The sequence below is a fragment of the Phoxinus phoxinus genome (genome assembly GCF_949152265.1).
Source record: "Phoxinus phoxinus genome assembly, chromosome: 9".
NCBI lineage: Eukaryota > Metazoa > Chordata > Actinopteri > Cypriniformes > Leuciscidae > Phoxinus > Phoxinus phoxinus.
This window is the reverse complement of record NC_136884.1, coordinates 16,020,597-16,036,873: the sequence shown is the minus strand read 5'-3', so window position 1 is coordinate 16,036,873 and position 16,277 is coordinate 16,020,597. Positions and strand designations below refer to the sequence as shown.

At 37.4% G+C, this 16,277-nt stretch overlaps 1 protein-coding gene across 2 annotated transcripts in view; it reads right to left on the bottom strand.

Moving 5' to 3' along the window:
• Window positions 1–11,583, bottom strand: part of sfmbt2 (Scm like with four mbt domains 2) — a 40,240-nt gene extending 28,657 nt beyond the window's left edge. Inside the window, exons 1-3 of one of the 2 annotated variants that reach the window (XM_079624223.1) lie at window positions 11,416–11,583; window positions 4,211–4,305; window positions 1,694–1,934 (exon numbers count right to left, since the gene is read on the bottom strand). In XM_079624223.1, coding sequence (XP_079480349.1) covers window positions 1,694–1,934; window positions 4,211–4,303 — 334 coding nt within the window. In that variant the 5' untranslated portion in view covers window positions 4,304–4,305; window positions 11,416–11,583. The remainder of the gene's footprint in view (window positions 1–1,693; window positions 1,935–4,210; window positions 4,306–11,415) is intronic. The other variant, XM_079624222.1, reaches the window with a different exon arrangement.
• Between the last annotated feature and the right edge of the window lie 4,694 nt (window positions 11,584–16,277).

The following is a 16,277-nucleotide window of genomic DNA, read 5'->3' as shown; positions in this document are numbered from 1 at the left end:
CACTGCGCAAACTTTCCCATTGTTTATCAATGTAAACACGACAGACAAGTTTGACCACTGCGCTTGCGTCTCCCGCATGGCACTGCGTCCAAAAAAAACGCGCCGCTCAAGTTAAAATTGCTATTTTTAGAAAAAGCGTCTCAAAGCAAAAACACATTGTTGAATGGCCCCTAACTAGAAAGAAATTATATGGAAATTTCCATGACTTTTAAAATTTCTACAAACATGAAAATCACAATATTAAAGTTCTGATCCAAATTTCCATTCAATTATCAGTTTTTTTTAAATAATTTAAATATTTAACATTATACATAAACATTTTTTAATTTCTCACATTATTACTACTATACTTGTGGTAGAAACCTAAACATATTATTCTTTATAGCAACTGCAATTATAGTAATTGAACAATATTTAATTTTTATTTAAACATTAATAAAAACATTCAAATAATAACTTTTATTTTTATAATAAATTTCTCCCCCAAGTAGATATTTATTCCAATAAACCCATACCGGTCCTTGCTGCCTTAAATGTTTAAGTACAACTTGGATGTTTAAGTCATTTCAACTTAAATCACATTAAACTAACTTAAAAAATGAGTTGAATCTTGTATAACTTATAAAAAATGATGAGTTATTTTGATGAGTTAAAGCAATGTAAAAACACATGTTGTCATAACTCATTGGTCATATAATGTTTTACAGTATACTACTAATCTTGACCATTTTTACAAGTCGCAGAGCATATTAACTCCACAGTCAGACATTTCCAAGAATTTCACTTCTAATTCTATTTCATTCTACTCCAATTCATCTGCTGGTCAGGATGGTGAGCGTCTTCAACAAATAAGTAACTTGTGTTCTTAACAAAACATTTACCTGACCAGTTTCCATTCGAATAGAACATTTTACGTACCTTTACCCGTCTTTAACTAAGTTTGGGCCTCTATCCTGCCATGGACTGTCTATAGCAAGGGTGCCCAATCCTGTTCCTGGAGATCCTGCAAAGTTCAGCTCCAACCCTGATCAAACACAACTGAAGCATCTAATTAAGATCTTCAGGAGCACCTGATAATTGCAGACCGGTGAGTTTGATCAGGGTTGGATCTGAACCTCTCCGGGAACAGGATTGGCTATCCCTGGTCTATAGCAAACAAACAATTTGACCAACATGACAAAATAAACATTGAGTGCAGCATTCAACTATACTTCCGAGACTACAATAAGAGCTTCACCAATAGCAGCAAGTGACACACTGCGTTTGCGCGAACATTGGTATCAGGGTTAGAGTTCATGAAGAAATGATACGGCCCACTGGATAACATTGATAACCAGAATCCAGTTCCAAAGAATCAATCCGACCGTTGGGAGAAGATAATCCATTTAAACCTAAAGACTTTCCAGCTGTTATAGAAGCTACAGTACATGAAATCTCACAATGGAGGACAATGCATGTATTTTCATACTTCAACTTTGCATTGTTTGTTTATTATTAGTATTCAAACCCTTTCTGCCGCTGATTATCAGAATAAACAAGTTGGGCCGCTCTAGCACGAAGAAATGCATGTGTGTTTTTAACGTCATTTGTTTAGACGGGGAGGGACTGTTTTAAAATGAACTTAATCTGTGTTTAAATAGACATGTATCTCTGAATGCGCGTTGGACTTAGTTTGAGTGCATTTGCGCCTTACCTTCAGGTGGCTGAAGCGTTTTGTTGTTCTGAGCGCACCAGCCGACAGGATGAAGTTCGGCTGTCATGACGTCACACCAGAAATCAGCCTTGCGGTCGTCTCCATAGCCACAGTAGCGTAACAATAGCAACTGACCACATGTGGTTATGATGGTGGCCACCCAATAAGTATCCACACTGCCTTTATTAGCTACTTCAAGCTTCATTCCAGGCTGAAAACTGCTCTGAAGACTGAGCTCCACCTGTGAGGTTCAATCAGAACGGGCATGACAAATAAGTATTAAGTATATACACCATGAAAAAAAGTATGCGCTTATTGATGGCTTTAAAAAGTAAAACAAACAAATCTAATAACCGTTTTAATGGGTGTGATTCTCAACTGGATTTGCTTCAGGGCTCAAATTTGGCATCAAGTAGCAACCAAATCTAACCTGTATTTCATGTTGTCTGGGTTGTATTTGTAACCTTGCTCACTCGCCAGCTCATGTATAGTATCTATATAAAGTAGTCAACATTTGAAGTGGATCAAAACCTTGCATTAAAGTTATACATGAATTTTGAACAATAGCCGTTCTTGTCTTTGGAGAACTTTAATGAACTTGTTTGATCCACTTCAAATGTTGACTACTGTATATATTTATATATATATACACACTCCCCAACCAAAAAAAGTTGACGTTTGGATTTTAATACACAGGTTTCTTGTATACAAACAATACCGGATGCGCGCGCATCCAAGAGGCAAGACCGCTATATGTTATGCCGAGTTCTGTAAAAGAACATTGTAATTAACGTAGATTTCGCATTGTTTGTAAATTCTTGTTGACTCAATAATAAACTGCAATTTCAGAGTTGGATCTATTTGCTTGTGTTTCATTTGCATATTAATATAACATTATGTAAAACGTTAGTTACTTGACTAGAATGAAATTGTCCAACTAAGTTTGCGAATCATAAAAACCTGACATACCCTATGCATTTAGGTTAGTTTACAGCACAACAGCTCCGCGTCATCTCTGCTTCTGCTGGATATAGCCGTAAAGACTGTTGCTTTCTGCCTCTTAGATGCGCGCGCATCTGTGTGATGACGTTGCACAGAAACCCGTGTATAGGGAAATGCTTAAGAATCTATGATTGGATCATTATTGCAGTGATTATTATGTTTCTAGCATGTTATACGTTTGGCAACAGTTCTTCTAACCCTAATTGATGGAGTGTGTAGCTTTTCATGTAGGAAGACACATCATGGCCATATTTCAGGATGACAAAGCCAAGATTCATCAGTCTCAAAATTGTGAAAGAATGGCTTGGAGGGAGCATGAAGAATCATTTTCACACATGAAGTCCAGACCTTAAACTCATTGAGAGTCATTGGGATGTGCTGGAGGAGACTTTACAGAGTGCTCGACTCTTGCATTGCCAATACAAGATCTTGACCAAAAATCATTTTCGAAAACAACATCACAACCATTGGCTGTGGGTGAACCCAGGCTAGATATGATTCCCCCTTAAAAACACATTTAAACAGAATGTCATGAAATAGTTACGTGTCACCTTTCAACAACCTACACATCCCAGCATAAACGCTCTTGTTATTAAAGTGGTTATGTTCACAAACTACTATCATTGGAACAGGCAAGCATATGCGTGATTTGGCATGGCAACCAGTTTGAATAATAAATAGCCTAACCATTGCCTTAACTAATGCAGCAAAGCATACGTTTTTCTTCAAATTGTGGATCATCACCTAGAAAGCGCGCATAAAAGCGTTATAATCACTAAGCTGTCACTCATCTCATTTCATCAAAATCTCATAAAGTTCTGCTAATCGATTAAGCTGACTGTACAACTATTAACTTATTTAGCCCAACACAATGTCTACACTTTTTTGTTAGGTAAATTATAACGCGAGGATTTGAGTGTGCACATCTCAACTTAATTCTAACTTAAACGCGACAAAATTGGCCATTGCGTGCGTTTTTAAATTTGGCTACATTGCTTAACGCTGCAAAAAAACATGTTGTAAATAGAAAATCCTATTAATCAAATTCATATTAGTTTCTACGCTCTCAAGCGCACAGTCACCAAATCTGTTTATGTTTATCGGTTTATGATGAGATGAGAGTATTCGTGAGAGTGAACAAAGCGAGCACTAAACAAAACTCCGGCGGTTCAGCGATTACTAATCTAAACGCCTCTGATTGGCCATTACATTCTTAAGCTCAATACGGTCGTGTGTGATTGGTTACAGCGTGCAACCCTGTAAAATGCGTAAAAAAGTATGATGCGAGATGCACGCTCCGACTATGATCACAACATTTATTTCCATCAAGAGGTCTGGTGCATCAAATTTTTGTATAATTGATGTATCAATTATATAACATGCTAGAAATAAACAATAATCACTGCAATAATGATCCAATCATTGACTCTAAAGCATTTAATGCCATATTTAATGCATCCTTGCTGAGTTATACATTTCGTTCAATAAATAAATATGTTGAGACTGTGTTCTCACATGTCTGAATGAAGTGTGAGGTGCGGCAGTGGCTCCAGTCTCTTCGAGGTACTCCTCCCAGTTAAAATCCACCTCCTCCTCTGCACAATCCATGCCTGTTAGGAGACAAAGAAAGAGAGTTTGTATATGCATGCATGTTAGAGTTTGTGGTTGGTAATGTTGATATTGGTATGGTATGGCTGGAAATAGGACGAAACATTATATAATATGCAAGTACACGAATTACATGAATCCTAAGTTTCTAACTAGCTCGATTTCATGTGTTATTGTGTTCCAAAACGTCCCAATGCAATTCTTAAAATCCCCCTGTAGTCATTCATTTCGTCCCTTAAACTCAACTTTAATCACCAAAATGGCATATTTTAAAAAAAATTCCATGGAAAAACAAAATAGTCATGCCTTAAAATAGCTTGAATTGAGCTATACAACCTCGCTTCATTTAGTTTACGCGATTCTATGAATATGCAAATTCACTCACTCGCACCAGCTCAGGGATCCACCTGATCACACATTGTCGTGATTGGGAGTTTGTGACGTCAGAAACGCCAGCGATTTCAAACCGTGTTTTTGAGACTGTCTTTGGTTCGCTGCAGTTTTAAGGAGAAAATACTCAGCAATGGTGTTGACTTGTGAATTTGCACATGGTTTGTCTTAAAGCACATTAAAAACACCACATAGACATATAAACAACATTCAAATCTTGATTTTCACCACAGGGGGACTTTTTAACTCATAGCAAATAAACTGTGAACCCATACGGTCAGTTATCTGATCTAAATCTCTCACGGCACATTTCAATTCCTCATTAAATCAAACTCAAAACCTTTGTCTGTGTGCATTGAATATGTTTCACTCAGAAATGTGACACGATGAGGTTTGTTAATTCACATTTGTGTACGTGCTTATAGTTTGTTCCTGGTCTTAAAGAAAATGGTCTGTGATCCATATCACTAATCTTACAAGATTGTGGAAAGATGTAAATGCAGTGATGCGTTTGGATGAGAAAATGCGGGAAGAATTCAAACAATTTTCAAGAGTGGGATTCCTATAACTGCCACATCTCTTCTGATATAACTAGCTTGACCAAAGAGCTATTCTCATAATTATAACAAAATACACCAATGACATAAGGTTTTAAATTAAGCCATTTATGAGTCATCACATGTTTCACCTAGAAAAAAATAAACCGTGTGGTAAAGTAGTGTGTTTTCCCAGCAGTCAATGCTGAGCATGCACTGCTGAGTGATTGTTCATTAAAAATCCTCTAAAAGATTCAAAATAAACCCCACTTTTCTAGCATTCTGACTAACAATTTTCACCTGGCAGACAATAAAAGTGAGAAAAAAGATCCCATAGATTTACATTGATGAATGTGTTTTTCTTTTAGATGTTTACAGATGGCAAACTGTTTTAAATTCTTTCATTTGGAAAGATCAGATCTATCTTTATGTGCCGCTTACTCCCAAAACAAATGGACTTTTCATTGCTCAACAGGTGTTAAGACATCCACTCGTAATATTTTATCATGCTAACTAAGACTAGCCACAAAGGTTAGAAAGCAGTGAAGCATATCTAGCAAGATAAATGATTGTACAGCACAGTTAAACATAAATAAACGTAAAGAATGTTGCATTAAACCTAAAATTAGATCAAATCTTCTCAAAAAGACACAAACTTATCACAACACAAGCTACACCTTGTTGCCTTTATATCAAATCAAACGTATTGTTCACTCCATTGTTCACTCACATTAAATTAAATACAGTTTATATCCTGACTATAACCTATAGAAATGCTGGATTGTTTACTATGTTAAAAAATATATCATTTCAAACAAAAGGGCATAGTAGACAAATAGACTATCTTAAAATATTGTAGATCATCTAAAGGTGAGAAGGACTGTGGTTTGGATCTTCTGCACTGAGATGTCATTAAAATCTCTTGTATTTGAAAAGCTGATGATCCTTCAAAAAATCATACTCAAAAGATGCAATCAAAAGATCAAACATACTGAAGTCTTCAATAAAATTGCATGTTGTGGTTGCTTCCACTTTTATTGGCTCTAAAATTGAAACATGGTTGGGGTAATGCTACTTTGACACTTTTAACACATTTATTATTTATTTTAATTCGGACTCTCAACAAACAAAATAATGACCAAACACGCCTTGTTTGGTCATTTTTCTTTTGCTTTGCTTATGCTAGTATAGGCCTACATTTAATCAAATTAATTAAATTCCCAATACACCATTCTTTAAAATAAAGCTTCCAATTGGGAAAAAAAAAAAGGTTTTATGAGGTCAAAGAACTTTTTATTCTCTAGTTCTTTAGAAAACCATCTGTAATGGTGTTTACTGGTACTGTACTGGTTCATCTGTACAGCATTAACTCTTTCCCTGCCATTGACGGAATTTCCCAGTTCCAACACTTTCAAGTATTGATAAAAAAACAAAGCTAGGATAAAATGTTTAGTTTGTTTGTTTGGTTTAAAAGAAGAGGCTCGGTTTCTTTCTTTTGACATATTGCAAGTTCAGATATCCATTAAAACAAAATATTCTGGGGGCCATGACATTTTTGTGAAAATTATCAAAAATGCTGCTTGAAAAAAAAAAAGGTGGGGAAACCCCAAGAACCCAGAAACCAATTTGCTGATCTGAAGAACCTATAATGTATCAAGAACTTTTCGCACCTCAAGAACACCTTTGGTTCATTATAAGAAAAGAAAAAAAAGTGAACCTAAGGTGCTCCACCAAATAACCATTAAGGAACCTTTCTTTTTCGAAGTGAAGAGCAATAAATAATGCATAGATTGTGACACTAATGTATTTTTTCTTCTATTGAAGTCCTGGTTTCAGATGGAACTATGAACAAGAAGTGCACTTTAACACCGAAACCACTTCCTTGCAAATGACTCACTCAATATTTGCCATGATGACAGTGTATCGTTATGTGTGTGTGCGTGCGTGTGTGTGTGTGTGTGTGTGTTGTGTTATAAACACAGCAGATGAAAAATATTATGGTTCTGTCACTCATTTCTGAGATATTTCTGGCGGTGTTCCGCACAACCCCGATCAAGAAAAACGAGATTCAAAGTGGGAATTGACATGACAAGGAATCACTGTGACTTGAGTGGGCTTTAAATGAGGAAAAAAAATTTTTTGTTCCAGTTGACAAGAATCTGCATCCAAAATTCTGTCAGAAAGAAATGCGATTCATTTCTCATGAACTGGGCAAACAAAATAACTCCACAGGGGTAAATATAATACTGACCATTATAAATATAAGCAAAATTTTACATTATTAGTATCAAAATGTTTGCTTTATTGGCGATGAGTAATTTTCGAATGACGAACAAATATATTCATTGCTGCTGTCATTTGGATGTCTTGATTCGTGTGGGTTCTTTGTGGTTCAGCCAGCACAGTTGGGCCTGTGGGTGGAAAGACACCTCCGGATTGAAGATGCGGGATTAAAGTGAATTATCAACCCTAATCTATGATGTGGGCTGTTTCAGAATAAATCCAGATTTTAGGCAGGCCCGTCCTATCGATTAGCTCACATTGAGCCAGATGCCCCCTCTCGCTCTAATCCAGGACTTGTTCAATTGTGGAAGGGGGAATTAAAGGCTTATTGGAACACAATGTAGTGCTGCGTTTCTTATTAAAAATAAACGGCTCTGGCCTTTTTCAGTCTCAGACGCATTTAATAATCCATTTTAATCGTGCAACTCGAAGAGACGAATTGTTCAAGTTTAGCTGAGTGTTCATCTGTCTATTGTTTAGTTTAGCAGGTTACAATACTTTTTTTTCCCTGATAATATTACACATCAACTTGAAAGCTTGAGTTTTCAGCACACAAATTGCTTTTATTCGTGATTTGACTACGTGCTTTATTTGCCTAATGTTTTCCAGGAAGTTCCATGCTATTAGGAATGTAGGGAAATGCGTATGGCAAGAGCCCTGAAATGGCCCTGTAAAAATGATTCGAACGGATAGAGAAATCTATAAATTACAGTATTCAATTACGCATGTATATCAGAACGTAAAGCACAAACTTCAATAATGGTGCAGAGTGGGGGGAAAAAAGAGCTCTGCACTCTTAGACAAAACGGTACAAAAGCTGTCAGAACCCTTTAAAAATGTTGCTTTTGGATATGCTTTTGGATACCAATATGTTCCTTTAAGGTAGTAAAATGTACTCTTGTACAAAGGTGTCCATTTTGAAAGGGTACCAGATGTTGTCTTTTTTTTCTGAGAGTGACAACAACAGCACAAATAAAAGCAGCAAACAATAAAACTAACAGTAATCTGTATAATTATTAAAGCTGCAGTGCATGTTGGGAACTCAAGCAGGCATCTATCACAGCTATGGTCAGTCCTCTGTTGGTGCTTTCTTATATATTAAATGCAAGTCTTCAAGCGTTGCCATCTTTAAAATGTGGAAATAAGTGTAAAATAGCAAGTTTTATTTCTCTCTTTTTACACAATGTGCCACACTTAGCGATAAGTTCTTCATCATATCTAATCCAATCTCTCTGAATTTACTTCAGTCAAGTTGAAACTCATAGCATCAAGTGTGAATGTCAAAGATGATCATGATAAGTAAGATGAACAAGTTGAAAGCGAACAAGTTGGTATAATATACTCTGAAAGTATTAGAGCATCTTATCAGGCCACTGAAATATGATGGCATCACTTCTCAAAAACACAATGGCATCACCAATTTATTCAGTTATTTACGCTTCACTGCACAAAGAAAAATACCCATGACATCATTCTCTGTAAAAACACCCTTTTGACCTTATAAAGGGAATTTCATGCTGTTGGCCTAAACTCAGAGAAGTGATGCTAATGCTATAAAACGTCATGTAGGATAGTACACACAACTATATTTCCCAAATAAACATTCATTCCTGCACTGCAAGCCAATGTGTTTACCGCGAAACATAAAGTTCCCTTTAACTTTTAAAGTTTCCCTAAACCTACTTAAATGTGTAATTCTGTCTAATTAGTTTTGGATGCCACGCCATCTATGTTTTCACGCTCACGTCGTGACGTCCTTTGACATTACGTCACAACGGCCTGAATGTAAATGACATAATTCAATCCACAACGAACGGTCACCCGATCTCTGCGACCCGAGGCTAAACTATCTGATTACCTTATGACATATCGCATATCTCAGCTCCCTCACACTGCACATCTAGAAGTGTTTGTGTGTTAACGATGCTTTAAATATGGATTACCAGTCCTTGTCCTTTACATGTTACATAATCACGACGTATGAATTATATAGCCTGCAATGACTTCCAGAGACCTTTCAAAGCAAGTTCAGCCTATTCGCTGCAACCCCAAAACCCTCCACTGCTACATTTGTGTGGTATGTAAATCTATATGATCATATATTTTGTAATAAATAGCCTAGGGTAGCCTACTCACTGTCCGAGACTGAACGTAGGTAGCTAGGCTACTCAAGCTGCGTACTGTTGCTATGGTTACCTCCTCAGAGGAGAGCAACTTCTGTTTACTAGCTTATATTTGGCCGCAACATGTAACTGGTATAGCCTAAACTTGTGTGGCCCCTGACAAAGTTGTAGCCTATATAACGCTGGTATACCTGTCTAAATATATATAGCCTAATATTTGGACCACCCATCCATCTGTTTTTGACTTAGCCCACTTTCATGCTCTTATTAGCGGCTCAACCTCTTCTCGGTGTCGCAGTATGAACTCGTCTTGTTCTTCTGCACTTATTTTTTTTACCATAATGAAAAAAATGTGTTCTGTCTCAACTGAAGCCACAATCGATTCAGATGTCAAGCTTTATTGAAGCGTACGTCAGGCTGCTTCAACATATCGAAGATTTGATGAATTTCATGAAGGCTATTGTGGAATTGTGTTATGGCTACTTCTCATACAAATGCTCCTTTAATGGGCCTGCTATCTATATATGATAGTCTAAAAAAAGGCTACAAAGAGACTTATTCGAGCTCATCTTTACCAGGTCAGACAGAGAATTAACGGGAAATATCATTTCATATCAGTTCATCTCGTCGTCATCAAATGCGTGACTCCATTTCCCCTTCATTAATGCTGCGAGTTTAATCCGCCCGTATGAATTAACGGATAAAACCCTCACGGATTTACGGCGACATCCACTAACGTAAAGGCTAATCAAATAAATAACTCGTATTTTTATGAATATTATTCGCCTTTAATTAAAATTCACCATAATCGATTTTATTTAAAAAAAAAAAAGGCTATAACTTAGGCTATTCATTCGTCACGTAGGCTAAATAGCTTCTTGAAACTGTGCGGGTCATGAACTGTTTGATTAAGGAATAATATGTGAATAAAATGTTGTCTCCCGCATTCAGCACAGCACAAAGCGAAACAGGAAATATTGTATGAGCATGTGAGATACTACACTTTACACACTCTAAAAGTATTGCAGCGGAAAAAAACGACACCGACGTCGGCAAACGACAACTTTAAATTTAATTCATTAAACCACGTCCAGGTGCAGCGAAAGAAACGAAAACGGGATGCGTAAACAACGCAGTTTTATTTTTTCCTTCTTCAAAGATTTTGCATGGCAGTTTTAACACACCTTAACCCGCCATGTTGAAAGTGGATTTGACACATGAGGAACGAGGATTTCGGACCATATTCCGCGCACCTGAATCGCACGTACACCGACCGGGTTCGTGACGTTCAAAAACATTTCTATGAACACCACCCGAATGTGTAAACTTAAGTGTTGATATTCACGCGTGAACATTGTGTCCTTTGAAATCGAAAGGAGGTCAAATGGCAGTTTGAAAATAAAGTCAATAGTAACAGGGCGAGAGTATCTTTGAGGAAGAACGCGACACGAAAATATCGCTTGTTACATAAACGTTATTTTTCAACGACATTTCCAGCGCGCGTCTCTTCAGATCGTAAATATTTTTATCGACATAATCGAAAGTGCGGTCGCTCGACATTCACCTTATAAAATAAGGTTACTTTATTGTTCGGACCGTTTTATCAACTCTTGCGCAGAAGCTCGTGTAGCCTATATTTCTGACTGTTACAAACAACCTCCAAATGTTTTTAACGAGGAAAAAGCGTCTGTACGCGGAAATTCGCGCATAGAAGCACGAGTCCGTGTCAGACACGATCACTATTACAGAACGAAGTTCATGCGGATAATGTAGTTTTTACCTTATGCGAGTTTTTTTCCGTCTATCCGAATTGAGTGATCCGGTGTTCTGGTTGAAGCAGGAGCGGTGTGTGTATGTGTTTGTGTGTCCAATATGGCATCATCCCGCATCTGCGCATGTCTCAACATCTACAGATTATTTTCAAGCCGACTCCTTCATTGACCTTTACAGTTGCAAAATTTGTTCTGCCCATTATAAATAGAAATAGGCCCGAGCCCCCGCCTCCCTTGTGTGGGGAAACTCATGGCTGTGTCTAAAATCCTTGCGAGCCGTCTGAGTGGACAGCATTTGGGCATTCGGCGCGTGCAGCACTTTTGGGCATCAGTGACGCATGCATCATTTTTTGGAGCTATTGAAAATTTGATGGCCAAAACATGCTGTCCAAGAACGTGCGAAAGAAAAAAGGCTGATAAAATGCTTTCTATGTAGGTAACACACTGTATTTAGAGACACAGACAGTGTAAACAAGAGAGGGCTGCTGTTGCAATCTTGTTTTCACTTACGCAAAAACAAATTGAACGCTTTACATCTTCAAGCGTCTTACTGACACATTTTAATGTATGGTTCAAAGTGATATTTTATGCTGAATCCACAAAAAAGAAGAAGAAGAAATAACAATACCCTTTTGTTTCTATAACTTCCATCATATAGCCTAAACCAGGGCAAAATAAAAGAAAACCTTTACAAATATAAGTAGAAAAATTATTTAAAGTAATGTTTTTAGTTCATTAGAGTCAAGTTATTAAAACAAAATAACTACTGTGTAAGTTTAGTCATTAGAAGAAAATACAAAAATTGAAGTAAAGTTTCACAGAAAATGAAATGGTTATCATATCATTCATCACTTCACTTTTAAAAATAAAGGTGGCAATTTTTCAATTTCAATGCCATTTTCCAAGAACCATTACTGGTTCCCCAAAGAACCTTTCAGTGAAAAGGTTTTAAACTAACTTTTTAAAGTGTACAAAACTAAATCTTTCCCACTAAAGAACCTTTTGTGCAAAGGAAAGGTTCCATGTTAAAGGTTCTTGAACCATCAATGCCTAAAGAACCTTTGTTTTTAAGATAAATAAATAATATTATGTAGACTACACTGTAAAAAGTTCTAACATGCAATCCTAATGGTTTATACGTTTGTTGTGTAACCAATGAGGTTTAATATGATAACATGATTGATGTTTTTTTTTTTTACTTTAATGAAAGCTTTTCATTTAGATGTTACGACACAACATTTTTTAGGGTTAACTAGCTAACACTGCTTATTCTAATAAACATTACAGTATATCTTTACAAATGTAAATTAACCGATGTATAAATAATAATATATTATTTTTATTAACACACAAAGCATTCATTTATTATTGCAATAATGCTGTTTAGTAATGACCCATCTCAGACATATAAATTCAGTTCTCATATTGTCCTCCGTTGCCCTCCTGTGGTAACCACATTTATTGCTGTGTTGAATTTAAAGCCACATCAATATAGTTGACACTATAAATAAGTGCACTTTAATGACTTTCAATAGGACTGGTGCAGACTAAGTAGGGGGTTAGATTATCAAGCAAAACCATCAACACTCACACACACATATAAACACCCTCGTACACATTCTGCAAGATGAAATTTCTTGTCCAGTAAAAAAAAAAAAAAAAAAAACTGATCTGATCTAATAAGCACCTCTTAGTGATGTTACAGTAACAGATGGTTCATGCCTTGAGCTTAATCTACAAGAGGAGACTTTGACAAGCTCTTCCAGGGACAGATTACCACGAGACCTTGTGAGAGGAGATAGACAATGTGGGTCAATGCTTTATCCTCTCCATGCTGTGGTATAGGACTAAAAAGTTTTGACTAGGAAATTAGCTCTGGATATTATCTGGTTAGCCCAGTTGTTACTTTAAAGAGCTAACGCTCTTAAAGAAAAAGGGTTCGTTGGGTTTCTATGACCTCTTGACCTAATTGTAAAGAATCATTTATGCCAAAAATGTCTTAATGATTGTATAGGCTAATACTTTGAATGAGTTATTTACATTTTTTCTAGTGATAAAGTATGTTTTTGAGCTGTTTAATTCATACAATTCAATCAAAATAAATTAAATTAATTGAAACAAAAATGTATTAATTCATTCATTAAAGCTAAATCCATAAAATGATCCCATGGGAATATACAGTATGAAGTGCATGGCTGACAGAACCGTTTAGGGTTAGAACCTTTTCTTCTGAGTGATGAAACCCTTAAAATGACTTTCATCTTGTGTAACCCAATCAGTTTTATTGTTATATTACAGTAAATCATTTTTGGCTTTAATAAAACTGTTAATTTAGATGTTAATAGATGAAACTAATTAGGTCATCTGAACAAAATTTGTTACTGTGTATATTTGCAGCCATTTTCTCTTATGATCACCTCCATCAAAATCTCTAGTTTTAGTTTGCATATTTTATGTGCAGTCTACAAAATGTGTAAAAAATTGGGTCATTAAGATTTTTTTTTTCTTCTGTGTAGAAGTCAAGAGTGCGTTACAGAGTTAAAAGAAAATTGGACACATTCAGTCCAGCTGACATCCTACATAAATAATTACTTTTATTCCACAAGGATGTGTTAAATTGATCAAAAGTTACAGTATACCTGTACTATTATAATGTTACAAATTATTTCCGTTTCAACTGAGCAGCGCGACTGTTTTCAACATTGATAACAATAAGAAATGTATCTTGACCACCAAATTAGCATATTGAAATGATTTCTGAAGGATCATGTGCTGTTTTGGGGTAATGCGAGTTACGTAATAAGATTACTTTTTCAAGTAACTGGTAAAGCAATGGTAAATTTACAACAAAATATCTGTGTCAGTTTTTCAAATAAGTAATGCAAGTTACTTTGTTTTCCCATTAATTGACTGACAGATCTTCTGACCCCTTGTTGAAAGAAAGTTAAGTGCCCTGTGTGCGCTGTGTGTTAACATGATTATTGTAGTTTTAGATTAAATATGAGCATGCACAAAAATCATCTCACTCATCTCACTTGCACAAAAACAGATTCAGTATTCCTCAAAATGAAAGAAAAAAAAAACAGTAAAATGCAAACTCTGAATATTACGTAATCCTCCCATGATGTCAAAGCTCCCCTATTATGCTATTTTAAAGGTTCCTAATTTTTTTGGGAGGTCTCAAGACTTATATGCATCAAAGGTCAAAAACACTTTCATTTTCTCATAATAATATACATTGCAAGTCACCTAATTTCTGAAAACGGTTAGATTCAGTCTTTCTCAACCCCTGCTTTCCGCGATCCTACTCTGCTCGGATTGGTCAAATGACCCGATCTGTTCACTGTAAAAAATAAATAAATAGGATCAAAAAGTTATGACAACATATGTTTTTACATTACTTCAGTTTAATGTCATTTAAGTTCAAATGACTTAGCTCAGTTGGATCCTGCTCTCCCTCGTCTCTGGGTCACAAAACTTTACAGGATACCTGACCAATACCCATGGATCCAGCAGATTAGCTTGTGTGCCTTCAGCGGAGGAGGGACACCACTGAAGGCTATACAGGGCTCTTTTGTGCTCTACCAGCTGTGTGGACTGGGAAGATAAAGTCCTTGTATCCCTTTGGACTCAACAAGCCTGTTAAATCATGTCTGCCAAAAGGCAGATGTGACTTAACATTGGAAAAGTAAATTAATTATGCTCTAAGACTCTGCCTCTCTTCCTACAGGGATACATTGCTTCTGCCACATTGGGACTCAGCACTTCCCACCCAGTGGTGGCACCCTGTGCTACCTCATGCTCACTCCTTATTATGGCTCAAAGAGGAGAGGGAGGAAGCTCCCTAGCCCGGTGGTCTCGGTGTTCCCAAGTCCAGTGGTCCCAGCACTTCCTAGCCTAGTGGTCCCAGCACTCCCTAGCCTGTTGGTCCCAATTTAGGTGGTCCCAGCACTTTCTAGCCCGGTGGTCCCAGTGCTCCCTAGCCTGGTGGTCCCAAGCCTGATGGTCTCAGCCCCCTAACTCCAGTGGAACCAGTGCTACCTAGCCTGGTGGTCCTTACACTCCCTACCCCAGTATTCCTTAGCATATTAGTCCCAACACACTCAAGTCCAGTTGTACCAGCACTCCATTACCCAGTGGTAGCAATTCAGGTGGTCCCAGCACTTTCTTGCCCAGTGGTCCCATTCCTTAGCTTGTTGGTCCTAATGCTCCCTAGTCCGGTGGTACCAGCACTCCCTTGCCCAGTGGTCCCAATTCAGATGGTCCCAGCACTTTCTAGCCCAGTGATCCTAAGCCCGGTGGTCCCAGTGCTCTCTAGCCTGGTGCTCCCAAGCCTGATGGTCCCAGCCCCCTAACTCCAGTGGAACTAGTGCTACTAAGCCTGGTGGTCCCAGCACTCCCTAGCCCAGTGGCCACATAGGTCTCAAGCCCTGCAGACTTTGCTTCAGTGGTCCCAGAGTTCCCAAGTCTGGCGGTCCCTGCTTCGGTGTTCCCGGAGAGCCTGTAGTCTTCTGATCCGCCATGCTACCCGTTTCTGCCGAATCCATCTTGTCTCCGTCTCAGCAGGCTTCACCATGGAAGGCGAAAAACAGTATGCAAAAGAATATGTCCAGTATTCACGAAACAGTTTGCAAAAAGTAACCGGATGACTTACTACTTCTGTCGAGATTCTGAGGTGCAGCTGACCGACACTTTACTATCCCATGAGGCCATGAAGCGACGCAACTGGCACTGGTACGTCACATGACAATGACAACATGTCTGTCCAGATTTCATTCATTCTACACATTCATACTATATAGAACGTTCTTTTTTAACAGTCACAAAAGTAATTATTCAAAACAAGAGAGTATGCGATTTCAGACACGGC